Here is a 17500-nt window from a genome sequence, read left to right as displayed (position 1 = left end):
TAAGAGAGAGCCTCTGCCTGTCTGCTCCACAGGTACAAGGACGGGCGAGACCATATTGGGGAGCACCGGGACGATGAGAAGGAGCTGGTGCCGTGCAGCCCCATCGCCTCCGTCTCCTTCGGCGCCAGCAGAGACTTCGTCTTGCGGCACGGCGATGCACGGGGGAGGGGAGCCCGGCGGTCGCTGGCGCCGGTGAAGCTGCCGCTGGCCCACGGCAGCTTGCTGGTGATGAACTTCCCCACCAACGTGTACTGGTACCACAGCGTACCCGTCCGCAGGGCCGTGCTCACCCCCAGGGTCAACCTGACCTTCCGCAGGGTCCTGCCCTCGCCAGCGCCCTGAGCCCCGGGCACGATCCTCGGCGCAAGGGCGGCGCAGCGGGTAGAGCTGCTGCCCAGCAGCGCCAGAGACCCGGGTTCCATCCTGACCACGGGCGCTGTCTGTACGGAGTTTGTACGTGTCGTCGTTCCCCCCCCGCCGCCCGAGACCAGCGTGGGTTTTCTCCGGGTGCTCCAGACTCCTCCCACACTCCAAAGACGTGCAGCTCTGTAGGTTCATTGGCTTTGGTGAAATTGTAAATTGCCGCCTGTGTGTGTGTTTGTGTTTGTTTGTGTGTGTGTGTGTCTCTGTGTGTGTGGTGTGTGTGAGTGTGTTTGTGTGTGTGTCTGTCTGTGTGTGTGTGTGTGGTGTGGTGTGTGTGAGTGAGTGAGTGTGGTGTGTGTGTGGTGTGTGTTTGTGTGTGAGTGAGTGTCTGTGTGTGTGGGTGTGAGTGAGTGTGGTGTGTGTGTGTGGGTGTGTGTGAGTGTGGGGTGTGTGTGAGTGTGGTGTGTGTGTGAGTGAGTGTGTTTGTGAGTGTGGTGTGTGAGTGAGTGATGTGTGTGAGTGTGTGGTGTGCCTGAGTGTGTGGTGTGTGTGAGCGTGTGGTGTGTGTGGTGTGTGTTAGTGTGGGGTGTCTGTGAGTGTGGTGTGTGTGTGAGTGAGTGTGTTTGTGAGTGTGGTGTGTGAGTGAGTGATGTGTGTGAGTGTGTGGTGTGCCTGAGTGTGTGGTGTGTGTGAGCGTGTGGTGTGTGTGGGTGTGTGTGAGTGTGGGGTGTCTGTGAGTGTGGTGTGTGTGTGAGTGAGTGTGTTTGTGAGTGTGGTGTGTGAGTGATGTGTGTGTGAGTGTGTGGTGTGCCTGAGTGTGTGGTGTGTGTGAGCGTGTGGTGTGTGTGAGTGTGTGTGTGTGGTGTGTGTTAGTGCTCGTGTACGGGGTGATCGCTGGTCGGCACGGACTCGGTGGGCAGAAGGGCCTGTTGCCGTGCTGTATCTGTAAACTAAACTAAACCTGTACACAAGGGATCACGGCTCAGTCCTTCGCTCCTGGATCCGAGCCGCTCCAGTGGTCAGCAACACTCCTGGTCCATGCACTGGGGCGGAACGGTGGCGCAGCAGGTAGAGCTGCTGCTTCACAGCGCCAGAGACCTGGGATCGATGCTGACTTCTGCCACAGGCTGTGTATGTATGTGTGTAGTTTCTACCTTCTCCCCGTGACCGTGTGGATTTGCATCAGGTGCACTGGTTCCTTTCCCCACCCACCCCCCATGTTCCCTCCCAAGTTAATTGGCTTCTGTAAATGGTCCCCAGTGTGTAGGATGGAACTCGTGTGTGGGGATCGCTGGTCGGCACGGACTCGGTGGGCCGAAGGGCCTGTTTTCACGCTGTATCTCAAAACTAAACTAAAGATGCTGCTGAGTTTAGAGCTGCAGCATTGAAGCGGGCCGCCCACGCCGTCCATCGTTGACCACACTAGTTCCATGCTAGCCAACTCTCCCGTCCACTCTCTACACACTAAAGGCAAGTCACTGCGGCCAATCTGCCTACAAACACACACGCCTTCACATCACTTCCTCCGACAACGATCCCGACTACGGGCGCCGTCTGCACAGGAGAGGGCAGGAGAAATACCCTCCCCTGCCCTCTGCAATTAGTACTGGATTACATCAATAATCAGTCCAGAGATGGAGGTACATTTTTAGCCATTACCTCTGTAGAATATTAGAGGTATTGTTATCCATTCTGTCTCCATGTATGTATACTTTATAAATATTTCTTATTAAAACGTTTCTACTCTGAAGCATGTCACTTGTGTACAGTTTAACTTGGTTTAGTTCGGCCAACTATCGCCGGCCGTCTGTCGTGAGGAGACTAGTTTGAATTTGTGCAGGAAGGAACTGCAGATGCTGGTTTACACCGAAGATAAGACACAAAATGCTGGAGTAACTCAGCGGGCCAGGCGGCATCCCTGGAGAGAAGGAATGGGTGACGTTTCAATGAGGGTGACGGGGTCTGAAGAAGGGTCTCGACCCGAAACGTCACCCGTTCCTTCTCTCCAGGGACGCTGCCCGACCCGCTGAGTTACTCCAGCCTTTTGTATCTCTGTCTTTAGTTTCAATTCCTATTCCATTGAGTCGAGCACAAAATTCTGGACCGGGTTTAACGTGGGGAAGCGTGAGTGATATACTTTGGTGGAAAGAATCAAAAGACATTACAGTACTGAAATGGAGAACGATTTATAGATGACCCAAGCAGAGGGTACGGTGGTGCAGCGGTAGCGTTGCTGCCTCACAGCGCCAGAGACCCGGGTTCCCATCCCGACTACGGGCGCTGTCTGCACGGAGTTTGCACGTTCTCCCCGTGGGTTTTCTCCGAGATCTTCGGTTTCCTCCCACGCTCCAAAGACGTGCAGGGTTGTAGGTTAATTGGCTTGGTACAATTGTCGATTGTCGCTAGTGTTAGTGTGCAGGGATCGCTGGTCGGTGCAGACTCGGTGGGCCGCTGGGCCTCTGTCCGCGCTGTATCTCTAAACTAAAACCAGAGGGCAATCTAGGGGTCCCGGTGCCCAGATTACGAGGGGTTAACGAGCAGGCACAGCGTGTGTTCAGGAAGGCTAGTAACAGGTTGGTGTTATTGCAAGAGAGATGAAGTATAGACCCGGTGAAAGAGTTGGTCTTGACACAAGTTCATAAATCCCAGCAGCAGAATTAGGCCATTCGGCCCGTCAAGTCTACTCCGCCAGTCAATCGTGGCTGATCTATCTTTCCCTCCCAACCCCATTCTCCTGCCTTCTCCCCGTAACCCCTGACACCCGCGCTAATCAAGAATCGGTCAATCTCCGCCTTTAAAATATCCACTGACTTGGCCTCCACAGCCGTCTGTGGCAATGAGTCCCACAGGTTCGCCGCCCTCTGACGAGGCACAGACTTGGTGTGCTGAAGGGCCTGTTCTTGTGCTGTTCTATGTTACAATTGCACAGGGTATGAAAGAGAGACCACACCTTAGTTATGGATCCTGATGTAATTCTCAGCGTGGAGGAAAATAACTGCAGACGCCGGTTCAAATTGAAGGTAGACACAAAATGCTGGAGTAACTCAGCGGGTCAGGCAGCATCTCGGGAGAGAAGGAATGGGTGACTTTTTGGGTTGAGACCCTTCAGGCTGATGTCGGGAGGGGGCGGGACAGGGACAGGTTTGTCATCTTAGCAGTTCCTGATCAGAAATGCTTGATGGCCATTTCGGCTCATGTAATGCAATTAATGTTTGCTAATTCATCACTTGAGTTTTATCAATTTGTGTTTTGTGAAATGTGTAGGAAAAAAAACTGGTTAAAATCGAAGGTAGACACAAAGTGCTGGAGTAACTCAGCGGGTCAGGCAGCATCTTTGGAGAACATGGATAGGTGACGTTTCACAGAGTGCTGGAGTAACTCAGCGTGGGGTTGGATGGGTGGGGGGGGGTTGGGTTGGTGGGAGAGGGAGGGAGGGGTTGGGTGGGGGAGGGAGGGGTTGGGTGGGAGAGGGAGGGGTTGGGTGGGAGAGGGAGGGGTTGGGTGGGAGAGGGAGGGGTTGGGTGGGAGAGGGAGGGGTTGGGTGGGAGAGGGAGGGGTTGGGTGGGAGAGGGAGGGGTTGGGTGGGGGGGAGGGGTTGGGTGGGGGGAGGGGTTGGGTGAGTGGGGCGGGGGTTGGGTGAGTGGGGCGGGGTTGGGTGAGGGGCGGGGTTTGGGTGGGGGGGAGGGATTGAGTGGGGGTGAGTGGTTGGGTGGGGGGAGGGGTTGGGGGTGGAGGGGTTAGGGAGGGGGGAGGGGGCGGGGTTGGGTGAGTGGGGCGGGGTTGGGTGAGTGGGGCGGGGTTGGGTGGGGGGGGGCGGGGTTGGGTGGGGGGGAGGGATTGAGTGGGGGTGAGTGGTTGGGTGGGGGGAGTGGTTGGTTGGGGGGAGGGGTTGGGTGAGTGGGGCGGGGTTGGGGGTGGAGGGGTTGGGTGGGGGGGAGGGGTTGGGTGGGGGGGGGCGGGGGGAGTGGTTGGTTGGGGGGAGGGGTTGGGTGAGTGGGGCGGGGTTGGGGGTGGAGGGGTTGGGTGGGGGGGAGGGGTTGGGTGGTGGGGGGGAGGGGTTGGGTGGTGGGGGGAGGGGTTTCTAACGACTGGTGGTCTGACCCCTCCTTTGATCTGGACACTAACACGGCAGGGCGAGACGTCCGATCTAGATTTAATTTAATTTAATTTCAAACACAGGTCCACCATCTTGGTTCCATCGCCTCGCCGTATTCTCCGTTTTGCTGGACTAACAGAGGTCACGCCCTTGGGGCGGCGGGCTGAGATACAGACCCACAAAGTCGGCCTCGGAGGTCGGCTATGGGAACGGGTCTGCCGGTCCCTCTGGGCCGGAGTTCCAGAGCCCTGGACACAGGGAGGGTCAATCTGACCCGCCGATCGGCCGCGGAAGTCCCGATGAGGTCGAGATCGGACGCGCCTCTCCCGGCCTGTGCGCCACTTTTTCAGGGGGAGGGTGGAGGATATGGGGTTACTGATTGTGGATGATCAGCTGTGATCACATTGAACGGCGGTGCTGGCTCGAAGAGCCGAATGGCCTCCTCCTGCACCTATTCTCTATGCTTCTAATAGACCAGGCTTCTGGATATCAGTGCACAAAGTTAATCATTACTCTATCGTGATTCACAAATAAGCCCAACTTGGCCTCCTCCAATATCCACACCTCCCTGGCCCTTTCACAAGCTGGTTTCCTAGTTTGGAAATAAAAGAGAAAATCAGGACAAAGGTTAGTTCGTAGACTCTATAGAGATACAGGGCGGAAACAGGCCCATCGGCCGGCCGAGTCCACGCCGACCGGCTATCGGTCAACCTGGTACACTAGCAGTATCCGGCACACCGACAATTTACAGAAACCAATAAACCTACAAACCCGAAGCCGACAGCATTTAAACTACAAACCGGCAGTGTCTGTACTTGGGCCACGAGGGTCCCTAGGTTCGGTCGTCAGACTAACAGGCCGGTGTGTAGGTGTGTAGGGGAAGACACACACAACATGCTGGAGTAACTACGTGGGACAGGCAGCATCTCTGGATAGAAGGAATGGGTGACCTTTCAGGTCTCCACCCTTCTTCAGACGTCTTGACCTGAAACGTCACCCATTCCTTCAACCTAGATGCCTGACCTGCTGAGTTACTCCAACATTTTGTGTCTCTCTTCAATGTAAACCAGCATCTGCAGTTCCTTCCTACACAAGCTACAAACCTGCACGTCTTTGGAGTGTGGGGGGAGGGGGGGGGGGGGAACCGGAGCACCCGGAGAAAACCCCCATGGTCACGGGGAGAACGTGCAAACTCCGTACAGACAGTGCCCGTACTCGGGTCTCTGGCGCTGTGAGGCAGCACGACTTTACCGATGTGCCGCCCCCTTTAAAAGTTTCCAAAGTTTAAAGAAAAAAGTAAATTCGCCTCAAGATGGAGATTTTACGTTCATGAACGTTTTATTATTATTTTGTTCCGTTTTGACAAATGAATTAAAACGCTTGTAAAAGTACTTTAATCACGTCATGGACATGTGCCGACATTGGGTTAGTGCAAAACGTTGCTTTCATTTCTGAAGTTTCTCATTTACACAATCAGAACTTCACATCATTTTCTCACAAAAGTCATTAAAAATCAAATGCGTAAAAGGTTTGTCACTTTTTTCCCCTCCATTCTTGTACACAGTGAACCGTACGGAGATGGATGGGTGCACGACCAGCCGAGCAAGGCAAGGCCCGACACTGGAGGTCACCCACACTACAAGGTGCAAGTGTGTGTGGAACACTTGGCCTTTTCCCATTCCCTTCACCCTCTCCTGGATCACACCCTCCCCCCCCCCCCCCCGATTCACTTCAGACTTTACTTTGGAGATACGGCGCGGAAACAGGCCCTTCGGCCCATCGAGTCCGCGCTGCCCATCGACCACCACACGCATCTTGTCTCTCTCTGCCTTCAGGATCCCAACTCAAAGATTCCACAGGGCGCGTAGAATCAATTCCTTCGATTGATTGGAATGTACGGCATGGAAACAGGCCCTTCGGCCCAACGAGTCCATGCCGACCGTCAGTCACCCGTGGGCGCTAGTCCTCTGTGTTATTCCATTTTCACATCCACTCCCGCCCGGTCTGCAGAGGGACAATTAACCCAGAAGCCCCGCAAGTCTGGGATGTGGGAGGAAACCGGAGCAACCAGAGTTAACCCACGCGGTCACGGGGAGAAGGTGCAAACTCCGTACGTACGGACAGCACTGAGGTCAGGATGGTACCCTGGGTCATTGGCTCCGTGAGGCAGCAGCTCCACCCGCTGCGCCACCGTGCCGCCCCGATAGTATTCACGCGGTCACGGGGAGAAGGTGCAAACTCCACGCACACACACACACACACAGCGCCCACGGTCAGGATCGAACCAGGATCTCTGGAGGTGTGAGGGAGCTGCTCCAACATTGTGCCTCCCCAATAATATTACGTCAGAAGAGCTGTCAACTAGTTCAAAGAGTCAAAGTCCACACATATACAACATTACGGAGCCATCCAGTGGTCAGTTGTAGCTGGGGGATCCTTTATGTTCACTGCACTGATACTGAGGCAGGCACCACCACCAGGCCGGCAATCGTCAGGTCCCATCCCTTCACAAGTTCACCTCCCGGGCAAAGTCCGTGCGCAGTGCGTCTCGCCACGCACCTACTCCTTGGTCGCCAGGCCGCGGCCCGGGTGCCTCGCCAGAGGTCGGACGCGCTCGTAGAAGAGGAGGTAGGCGTTGGAGGCCTGCACCTCCTGCAGGCTGGCCTTGCGCACCGTGTCGTCTGAGACCCAGGTCCACTGGCTGCTGAGAGCCAGGGGCTTCTTGGAGGCGGGAGGAGAACGGCGGTAGGTGACAAAGTGCCCCGAGTGGATGTCCCCGTGGTGGACCACCACCGACATCAGGCGGAACGAGTACACCGGCGACCTGTGGGGGGCGTGAGGGCAGGAGGTCTGTACTGGGAGGAAGGCCCCACCCCCCATCCCCATCCCCATCCCACCGCCTCTACACGTGTTTGACGAAGGGTCCACGCCAGAGTTGCCAACTTCCTCACGCTCAAATAAGGGACAAAGGGTGACCTCACCGCCCCGCGCCCCACGTGACCTCACCCATGCCAGCGGCCACGTGCTCCCGCTCCACCAATGGCGGCTGCCCGGGCTGGGGGGCGGGTTGCTACGCAACCTCCATTAGGTGAACGCACTCGGCCCTGGCCCCCGAACACACTCTGTTAGCCTACACTGTCGGGGTCTACACTGTCGGGGTCTACACTGTCCGGGTCTACAGTGGCCCCCGAGCCTACAGTGTCCGGGCCTCAGACGGGGCAAGGGCGGTCCCGTACGGGACAAACAAATCCTTCAATCCTTTTGGCCATAGAGTGATACGGCGTGGAAACAGGACCTTCAGCCCAACTTGCCCACACCGACTGGCATGCCCCGTCTGCACTAGTCCCACCTGCCCAGTGCTTTTGATTCTGTTGCTCAGCACTTTAACTCCCCCCCCTCCCACTCCCACACTGACCTTTCTGTCCTGGACCTCCTCCATTGTCAGAGTGAGGCCCAGCGCAAATTGGAGGAACAGCACCTGATATTTCGCTTGGGCAGCTCACACCCCAGCGGTATGAACATTGACTTCTCTAACTTCAGATAGCCCTTGCTTTCCCTCCCTCTCTCTCCATCCCCTCCCCCTTCCCAGTTCTCCCACCGGTCTTACTGTCTCCGACTACATCCTATCTCTGTACCCTGACATCAGTCTGAAGAAGGGTGTCGACCCGAAACGTCGCCCACCAGAGATGCTGCCGCCTGTCCCGCTGAGTTACCCCAGCGACTTGTGTCTATTTTTGATTCCGTAACAGATTCTAATGGACCCTTAATTTAATTTTGACATGTGGAACAATATTGGGGGGGGGGGGGGGGGGGGGTGGAGAGGGGGCGGAAGAGAAATATTAAATGGACTCACGAGTAACTTGTAGCGCTAAAGGATGGCGTAGCTGCTAAAGATGACAGCAGTGATGATGAACTTGCACCATTAGCCATGGGCATTTTAGCAAGACTGGGTTGAGTTGACCCTGCAAAGAAACACAGACACTGACGACCTGGTTTACAACACTTTGCTCCCCTCACAGTAAAGCTCTGCCCACCAGCCTTTGACACTTCCACCCCCGGGATAAAGGTTCTTTTAGTCTAGATTTACAGCGCGGAAACAGGCCCTTCGGCCCACCGAGTCCGCGCCGGCCAGCGATCCCCGCACGCCAACACTATCCTACACACACCAGGGGCCCATTTACATTTTACACCAAACCAATTAACCCACAAACCAGCACGTCTTCGGAGTGCGGGGGGAAACCGACGATTTCGGAGAAAACCCACGCAGGTCACGGGGAGAACGTGCGGACTCCGTACAGGCAGCGCCCGTAGTCAGGATCAGACCCGGGTCTCTGGCGCTGTGAGGCGGCGACTCTACCCGCTGCGCCACTGTGTCGCTCCCCAGCCCTCATCCTCCTGCGCTCCAAGGAATAGAGTCCCAGCCTGCTCAACCTCTCCCTGGAGCTCAAGGCCAAGGGCTCCAGCACGGCCTACAGTAGGGTTGCAGCCTCACAGCGCCAGGCAACCTGGTTAGATCCTGACCACGGGTGCTGTGTGTAAGGAGTTTGCACGTTCTTCCCGTGACTGCGTGGGTTTTCTCCGGGTGCTTCGGTCTCCTCCCGCACTCCAAAGACGTGCGGGTTTGTAGGTTAATTGACCTCTGCGACTTGTCCCTAGTGTGTGTGTGTGTGTGTGTGTGTGTGTGTGTGGGATAGAACCAGTGTGTGGGGCTGTGATCGCTGGTCGGTCGGTGTGGGCTGAAGGGCCTGTACGTCTCTAGTGTAAAGCGCTGTGAATCTCTGCGGCCGTCGCGGCCTGGCAATGTGACCGCGGGAGGCACGGCACGTACCTGGTTTGTTCAGCAGGGCTGCCTCCAGCACGCACGGCAGACTGCCGGTCCCGGCAGCTGTGCTGAGCTGGCGTGGCCCCAGGCTCTGCCGCCGCCACGGCCCACAGTACTTGTAGGCGTCGAGCGAGAGGAACTCGCCAAACTGCACGTGCTCGTTCCGCTTCAGGGGGCTCCCCTGGCTGGACCAGGACAGTCGTTGCAGGTGAATGCACAGGCACTGGGGGAGCTCAGAACAACAACAGGCAGCTCAGGTCAGTCTACAGTATAGCCATCCAGCGCGGAAACAGGCCCCTCGGCCCAACGAGACCATGCCGCCCAGCAACCCCCGCCCACTAACGCCACCCTACGCACACCGGGGACGGTTTTACACTCACGCCGAGCCGAGGCCAGTTCATTGGCTATATTTAAGAGGGAGTTAGATGTGGCTCTTGAGGCTAAAGGGATCAGGGGGTATGGAGAGAAGGCAGGTACAGGATACTGAGTTGGATGATCAGCCATGATCATATTGGATGGCGGTGCAGGCTCGAAGGGCCGAATGGCCTACTCCTGCACCTAGTTTCTATGTTTCTATGAACTCTACAAACCCGCGCGTCTTTGGAGTGTGGGAGGTAACCAGAGATCCCGGAGAAAACCCACGCGGGTCACGGGGAGAACGTACAAACTCCGTACAGACAAGAGCCCCATGTCAGGATCGAAGCCGGGTCTCTGGCGCTGTAAAGCAGCAACTCTACCGCTGCGCCACCGTTCCTGATCAGTGCGGGTGTCCGGGGTTACGGGGAGAAGGCAGGGGTTGGGGAGGGAGAGATAGATCAGGCCGTGACTGAACGGCGGAGTAGAGTCGATGGGCCGAAAGGCCTAATTCTGCTCCTATCATTTTGTGCTGGACCGGGCAGCTAGTTACATCCAAAACCAATTTGCGATCGCAGACATAAGCCCACCTTGCCAATCCTCAGCTGCTTGATGAAGGTTGTCCTCTGGTTTTCTGCCGTCTCACCACTCTGGGTCCCCTCTGCCTGAATCAGTGAAAGAACAGAAAGAGTTCCCAGAATTTAACACAGAGAGACAAACCTATCAATGAAAATCTACGGTGAGTGTGTTTTAAATACGATATAGTCATGCAGCGTGGAAACAGGTCCTTCGGCCCAACTTGCCCACGCTGACCAACATGGCCCATCTACACTAGTCCCACATTCCTGCATCGGGCCCATTTATCCCTCTAAACCTCTCCTATCCATGTACCTGTTCAAATGTTGTGATAGTCCCAGCCTCAACTACCTCCTCCGGCAGCTCGTTCCATGCACCCACCACCCTCTGTGTCAAAAAGTGACCCTGCAGGTTCTTGCAGAGGGGGAGGGGGAGAGGGGGAGCGTGAGAGGGGGAGGGAGGGGTGAGAGAGAGGGGGAGAGTGAGGGAGAGGGGGAGGAAGAGAGGGGAAGGGAGAGAGGGGGAGGGAGAGAGGGGGAGAGTGAGAGAGAGGGGGAGGGAGAGAGGGGGAGAGAGAGAGGGGAAAGCGAGAGAGGGGGAGGAAGAGAGGGGGATGGAGAGAGGGGGAAGGGAGAGGGAGAGAGGGGGAGGGGGAGGGAGAGAGGGGGAGGGAGAGAGGGGGAGGGAGAGAGAGAGAGGGGGGAGGGAGAGAGGGAGAGTGAGAGAAGGGGAGAGTGAGAGGGGAAGTGAAAGAGGGGGAGGGAAGAGATGGGGAGGGAAGAGAGGGGGGAGAGAGAGGGGAGGGAGAGAGGGGGTGAGAGGGAGAGAGGGGGAGGAAGAAAGGGGGAGGGGGAAGAGAGGGGGAAGAGAGGGGGGGAATAGAGGGAGTGGGAGAGGGGGGGGAGAGGGGGGGAGGGAGAGAGGGGGTGAGAGGGAGAGGGGGGGGAAGAGAGGGGGGGGAAGAGAGGGAGGGAGAGGGGGAGGGAGAGAGGGGGAGGGAGAGAGGGGGGGAGAGTGGAGAGGGGGAGGGAGAAAGGGGGGAGAATGGAATGAGGGAGAGGGAGGGGGAGAGAGGGGGTGGGAGAGAGGGGGAGAGTGGAGAGGGGAGAGGGAGGGGGGAGAGGGGGGTGGGGGAGAGGGGGTGGGAGAGAGGGGGGAGGGGGGAGGAGAGAGGGAGAGGGAGGGGGGAGAGGGGAGTGGGAGAGAGGGGGTGGGAGAGAGGGGGGAGGGGGAGGAGAGAGGGAGAGTGAGAGTTTTGTACATGGTTGCATCTTGCAACAATGGGCCTCGAAGACCAGGTTAAGCCTGTACGTCTTTAGGAGGTGTGACCGTGAAGGACAGGCGTTGGCGGCAGAGATGAGCCGACTCTCGTGTGCTGCCGCGGTGTCATCTACCACCCGTACACATTTGCACTGAGGTACGAGTGTGGTCCTGAGTGATTGTATGCAGCAGAGTGCCGAGCCAGCGTGAGTGTGCCGTGTGAGGTGCATGTGCCAGTCCAGTACCCAGTGAGCCGTTGATGGGGCTGCATGTACCTTGGTGCAGTTGTCACACGTCACGTCCTTAATGGACTCTGAAGAGATGAAGTGTTGCAGACAGAGCTCCAGAGTCACGGGTCGACCCTGCAAGGGATAAGTAGCGTCGCTGAGTTCAGTTTAGATGCACAGTGAAAACAGGCCCTTCGGCCCGCCGAGTCCACGCCAAGGCGCAGCGGTAGAGTTGCTGCCTTACAGCAAATGCAGCGCCGGAGACTCTGGTTCGATCCTGACTACGGGCGCCGTCTGTACGGAGTTTGTATGTGACCTGCGTGGGTTTTCTCCGAGTTTCAGTTTCATAGAAACATAGAAAATAGGTGCAGGAGGAGGCCATTCGGCCCTTCGAGCCTGCACCGCCATTCAATATGATCATGGCTGATCATCCAGCTCCGTAACCTGTACCTGCCTTCTCTCCATACCCCCTGATCCCTTTAGCCACAAGGGCCACATCTAACTCCCTCTTAAATATAGCCAATGAACTGGCCTCAACTACCTTCTGTGGCAGAGAATTCCACAGACTCACCACTCTCTGTGTGAAAAAAAAACCACACCCCCCCACACTCCAAAGACGTGCAGGTTTGTAGTTTAATTGGCTGGGTTAATTAAATGTAAAAATTGTCCCCAGTATGTGTAGGATAGTGTTAGTGTGCGGGGATCGCTGGGCGGCGCGGACCCGGTGGGCCGAAGGGCCTGTTTCCGCGCTGTATCTCTGAATCTCAATCATTGATCACCCACTCACACTAGTTCTCCATCATCCCAGTTCCACTGCCCACACACTGGCAGCAAGTCACAGAGGCCAATTAACCTCCAAACCTGCGCGTCTTTGGAGCGCGGGAGGAAACCGGAGATCCCGGAGAAAACCCACGGGGAGAACGCGCAAACTCCGCACAGGCAGCGCCCGTGGTCAGGATGGAACCCGGGTCTCTGCCGCTGTAAGGCAGCAACTCCACCGCTGACGGGTGACGCTTCGGGCCGACGAGACCTCGCAAGCAAGATCCGTTCCCATGGCCAACTTTGCGGGCTTGTATCTCGCCCCTCCCCCTCCCCCTCCCCCCTCCCCCCTCCCCCTCCCCCCCTCCCCCTCCCCCTCCCCCCTCCCCCTCCCCCTCCCAAGACTGTAACCTCTGCGGTTCTGGCGAAACAGACAATACTGGAAGCAAGAGTGGCGGGAAACTAGTGGTGGACCTGTACACGATACAAATCAAATGAGCCTTCACAGAGCAGGCAGTACGTACCCAGGTGACCGCTGGGATGCTGAGCGAGAGGCTGTCAAACGTGTCGTACCTCACAGGACTCTGTGGAGAATAGAGCGTGGATTGTACACGATTATAATCACGGACACGACACGACGTTACTCATGCTGGAGTAACTCAGCGGGTCAGGCACCACGTCGGGACGAAACGTCACCCAAACCCTTCTCTCTCCCGAGACGCTGCCTGTCCCGCTGAGTTACTCCGGCATTTTGTGTCCACCTTCGATTTAAACCGGCACCTGCAGTTCTTTCCTGCGCAACTTCATTTATCCCAGGAGGGAAATTGATCTGGCAACAGTCATAAAAGCACGACAAGATACACGAAACGTGAGATTAGAGTGAAGAGTGGAAAGTGCAAAGATTGGGGAGGAGTGGGGGGGAGTCAGTCTCAGTCTCAGTCTACCCCACGACAGAAGGGGGAGGAGTTGTGCAGTTTGATAGCCCCAGGAAGATGGATCTCCTGTGGCGTTCTGTGCTGCATCTCGGTGGGACCAGTCTGTTGCTGAAGGTGCTCCTCAGGTTGGCCGGTGGTGTCACGGAGGGGGTGGGCTGTGTGGTCCAAGATGCTCCGCAGTTTGAGGACCCTCTAAGACTCCCTCCAATTGTCTTTCCGCTGACTAGTTAAGGGCGGCACGGTGGCGCGGCGGTAGAGTTGCTGCCTTACAGCGAATGCAGCGCCGGAGACTCAGGTTCGATCCTGACTACAGTCGCCGTCTGTACGGAGTTTGTACGTTCTCCCCGTGGGTTTTCTCCGAGATCTTCGGTTTCCTCCCACACTCCAAAGACGTGCAGGTATGTAGGTTAATTGACTGGGCAAATGTAAAAATTGTCCCTAGTGTGTGTAGGATAGTGTTAGTGTGCGGGGATCGCTGGGCGGCGCGGACTCGGTGGGCCGAAGGGCCTGTTTCCACGCGGTATCTCTAAATCTAAAGAAATGTGGTTCATATGTTCACAAGTTCTAGGAGCAGAATCAGGCCACCCGGCCCATCAAGTCTACTCTGCAATTCAATCATGGCTGATCTATCGTTCCCCTATCAACCCCATTCTCTGGAATGGCAGCGTAGACGCAATGGGCCGAATGGCCTCATTCTGCTCGTGAACGTATGAACGACAATGTTTTTCACTGTACCTCGCGCGGTGCCCATGGCAATAGTAAGCCTAGGTGTAAGCAGGGGGGGCACACTCACCTGCCGCTCGCACTGTTTGCACACCATGTTGCTGGTCAGCCGGCCGTGGAAAGGGTGCTGGGATTTCCAGGGGCTCGGCGGTGGCAGCGAAGGTCCTTAAAACAGGAGAGACATCAATTAGCAAACACTCAGCAGGTCAGGCAGCACCTGCTGGGGGCCGGGAGAAACATTTCATGGACCGTGCCAGAAAGTCAGGGCGGCACGGTGGCGCAGCGGTAGAGTTGCTGCCTTACAGCTCCAGAGATCCTGGTTCGATCCCTACTAGGGGCGCTGTCTGTGCGGAGTTCGCACGTTCTCTGCATGGGTTTTCACCGGGTGCTCCGGTTTCCTCCCGCGCACCAAAGACGTGCAGGTTTGTCGGTTGTAATTGGCTTGAGTAGACAATAGACAATAGGTGCAGGAGGAGGCCATTCGGCCCTTCGAGCCAGCACCGCCATTCAATGTGATCATGGCTGATCATTCTCAATCAGTACCCCATTCCTGCCTTCTCCCCATACCCCCTAACTCCGCTATCCTTAAGAGCTCTATCTAGCTCTCTCTTGAATGCATACAGAGAATCGGCCTCCACTGCCTTCTGAGGCAGAGAATTCCACAGATTTACAACTCTCTGACTGAAAAAGTTTTTCCTCATCTCAGTTCTAAATGGCCGACCCCTTATTTTTAAACTGTGGCCCCTTGTTCTGGACTCCGGATTGTAAATTGTGCCGAACGTGTTGGAAAGTGCTAGTGTGAGGGGACTGCTGGTCAACACGGACCCGGTGGGCCGAAGGGCCTGTTTCTGCGCTCAATCTCTAAACGGAATTAAAAAAGGCGCACAGACATGGTGGGCTGAAGGGCCTGTTCCTGTGTGACGTTCTATCAACTGCAAGTCTCAGACCTGAAACGTTAACTGAACGTTGTTTCCACAGATGACGCCTGACCTGCTGAGTGTTTCCAGCACTTCTTTGCTCGATTTTAGATTTCTAGCATCTGCAGGTTTTTTTTCTGATTCTCAATTAGCAAGGGGCGGGTAGAGCCGCCGCCGCCGCCTCACAGCGCCAGAGACCCGGGTTCCATCCTCAACTGGAGGGCTGTCAGAGTGGAGTTTGCACGCTCTCCCCGTGACCTGCGTGGGCTTTCCCCGGGTGCTCCGGTTTCCTCCCACATTCCAAAGAAGTGCGGGTTTGCAGGTTGATCGGCCCTCTGTGAATTGCAGGGAGTGGATGGGAAAGGGGGATGACGTAGAACTAGTGTGAGCAGGCGATCGATGGTCGGCGTGGACTCGGTGGGCCGAAGGGCCTGTTTCCACGCCGCGTCGCCGAACTAAACTATAAGATTATTAAGGGGTTGGACACGTTAGAGGCAGGAAACATGTTCCCAATGTTGGGGGAGTCCAGAACCAGGGGCCACAGTTTAAGAATAAGGGGTAGGCCATTTAGAATGGAGACGAGGAAAAACTTTTTCAGTCAGAGAGTTGTGAATCTGTGGAATTCTCTGCCTCAGAAGGCAGTGGGGGCCGATTCTCTGGATGCTTTCAAGAGAGAGCTTGATGGAGCTCTTAAGGATAGCGGAGTCAGGGGGTATGTGGAGAAGGCAGGAACGGGGTACTGATTGAGAATGATCAGCCATGATCACATTGAATGGCGGTGCTGGCTCGAAGGGCCGAATGGCCTCCTCCTGCACCTATTGTCTATTGACTCGGTGGGCCGAAGGGCCTGTTTCCGCGCTGTATTTCTAAACTAAAACTAATCACACAACACAGGAGAACAGGAGCGGACCACTAGATCCCTCAGGCTGACACGGGAAGAAGGGTCTCGACCCGGAACATCACCCGTTCCTTCTCTCCAGAGATGGTGCCTGTCCCGCTGAGCTACTCCAGGTTTTTGTATCTATCTTTGGTGTAAAACCAGCATTTGCAGTTCCGTCCGACGCACAACCTACAACTCCGCATGTCTTTGGGATGTGGGAGGAAACCGGAGCACCCGGACGAGACCCACCTTATCTGTGCCTCCCAGACAACACTGAGAACCACGCTGACCAGCCAAAACATTACGACCACCTGCCCAATATGCTGTTGGTCCTCCGTGTGCCGCCAAATCGGCGCCGACCCGCCGAGGCACGGACTCTGCAAGACCCCTGAAGGTGTCCTGTGGTATCTGGCTCCAATACATTAGCAGCAGATCCTTTAGCAGAGCCCCACAAGCCTTGCCGTTTCAGAGATGCTCTGACCCAGTCGTCTGGCCATGACAATTTGTCAAAGTCGCTCAGGTCTTTACTCCTGCCCATTTCTCCTGCATCCAACGCGTCAACTTCAAGAACTGACTGTTCACTTGCTGCCTAATATATCCCACCCCTTGACAGGTGCCATTGTAACAAGATAACCAGTGTTATTCACTTCGCCTGTCAGTGGTCATAATGTTTTGGCTGATCGTTGTATATTCCGCACTCTGTATCTTCCCCTTTGCTCTTTCCATTTTACTTGAGTTTGACTTGATTCTGTTCGTGTGTGCGGTATTACCTGATCTGATTTGGATAGATTTGCAAAACAAAGCTCTTCACTGGTATAAGCAACAAAAATAAACCTAAACGACGCCACAGCGGAAGGTTTTGCTACTAAGATTCTTACCTCGGCTCCTGTAGCTCGGCTGGCTGTCCTCTGATGCTGGTGGGGTCTACGGAAAGCAAGGAGAGAGAGAGAGAGAGAGAGAGAGCAAGATTATCTCGTGTGGGAAAGAACTGCAGATGCTGGTTTAAATCGAAGGTAGAGACAAAATGCTGGAGTAACTCAGCGGGTCAGGCAGCATGGGTGACGTTTCGGCTCGACTGATATTCTTGCTATTGAGGGCGTGCAGTGTAGGTTTACTAGGTTAATTCCCGGAATGGCGGGACTGTCGTACGTTCAAAGGCTGGAGCGACTAGGCTTGTATACACTGGAATTTAGAAGGATGAGAGGGGATCTTATCGAAACGTATAAGATTATTAAGGGGTTGGACACGTTAGAGGCAGGAAACATGTTCCCAATGTTGGGGGAGTCCAGAACAAGGGGTCACAGTTTAAGAATAAGGGGTAGGCCATTTAGAACTGAGATGAGGAAAAACTTTTTCAGTCAGAGAGTTGTGAATCTGTGGAATTCTCTGCCTCAGAAGGCAGTGGAGGCCAATTCTCTGAATGCATTCAAGAGAGAGCTGGATAGAGCTCTTAATGATAGCGGAGTCAGGGGGTATGGGGAGAAGGCAGGAACGGGGTACTGATTGAAAATGATCAGCCATGATCACATTGAATGGCGGTGCTGGCTTGAAGGGCTGAATGGCCTCCTCTTGCACCTATTGTCTATTG

General features: G+C 55.7%; 2 protein-coding genes across 2 annotated transcripts in view; one reads left to right on the top strand and one right to left on the bottom strand.

The window, feature by feature from the left end:
* alkbh2 (alkB homolog 2, alpha-ketoglutarate dependent dioxygenase) overlaps positions 1-2054 on the top strand; it is a 13448-nt gene extending 11394 nt beyond the window's left edge. Inside the window, 1 exon segment of the mRNA XM_078421840.1 lies at positions 33-2054. Coding sequence (XP_078277966.1) covers positions 33-342 — 310 coding nt within the window. The 3' untranslated portion in view covers positions 343-2054.
* A 4128-nt stretch (positions 2055-6182) lies between these two features.
* Positions 6183-16846, bottom strand: usp30 (ubiquitin specific peptidase 30). Its single transcript, XM_078421121.1, has 8 exons — positions 16791-16846; positions 14186-14280; positions 12982-13041; positions 11747-11833; positions 10226-10300; positions 9288-9513; positions 8313-8421; positions 6183-7283 (listed from the first exon to the last, which is right to left on the bottom strand). Exons 2-8 carry the CDS (start codon positions 14210-14212, stop codon positions 7019-7021), a joined length of 849 nt encoding a protein of 282 aa, XP_078277247.1. The 5' UTR covers positions 14213-14280; positions 16791-16846; the 3' UTR covers positions 6183-7018.
* Between the last annotated feature and the right edge of the window lie 654 nt (positions 16847-17500).

The sequence above is a fragment of the Rhinoraja longicauda genome, chromosome 25 (genome assembly GCF_053455715.1).
Source record: "Rhinoraja longicauda isolate Sanriku21f chromosome 25, sRhiLon1.1, whole genome shotgun sequence".
Classification (NCBI taxonomy): domain Eukaryota; kingdom Metazoa; phylum Chordata; class Chondrichthyes; order Rajiformes; family Arhynchobatidae; genus Rhinoraja; species Rhinoraja longicauda.
This window is presented reverse-complemented; position numbering and strand designations above follow the sequence as displayed.

Coding starts and splice junctions, on each gene's coding strand:
- usp30 (XM_078421121.1), bottom strand. CDS start 14,212: ATGGTGTGCAAACAGTGCGAGCGGCAG. Junction 11,834..12,981: donor GCATCCCAGCGGTCACCTGG/GTACGTACTGCC, acceptor TATCCCTTGCAG/GGTCGACCCGTGACTCTGGA. Junction 7,284..8,312: donor TTTAGCGCTACAAGTTACTC/GTGAGTCCATTT, acceptor CGCCCCCCACAG/GTCGCCGGTGTACTCGTTCC.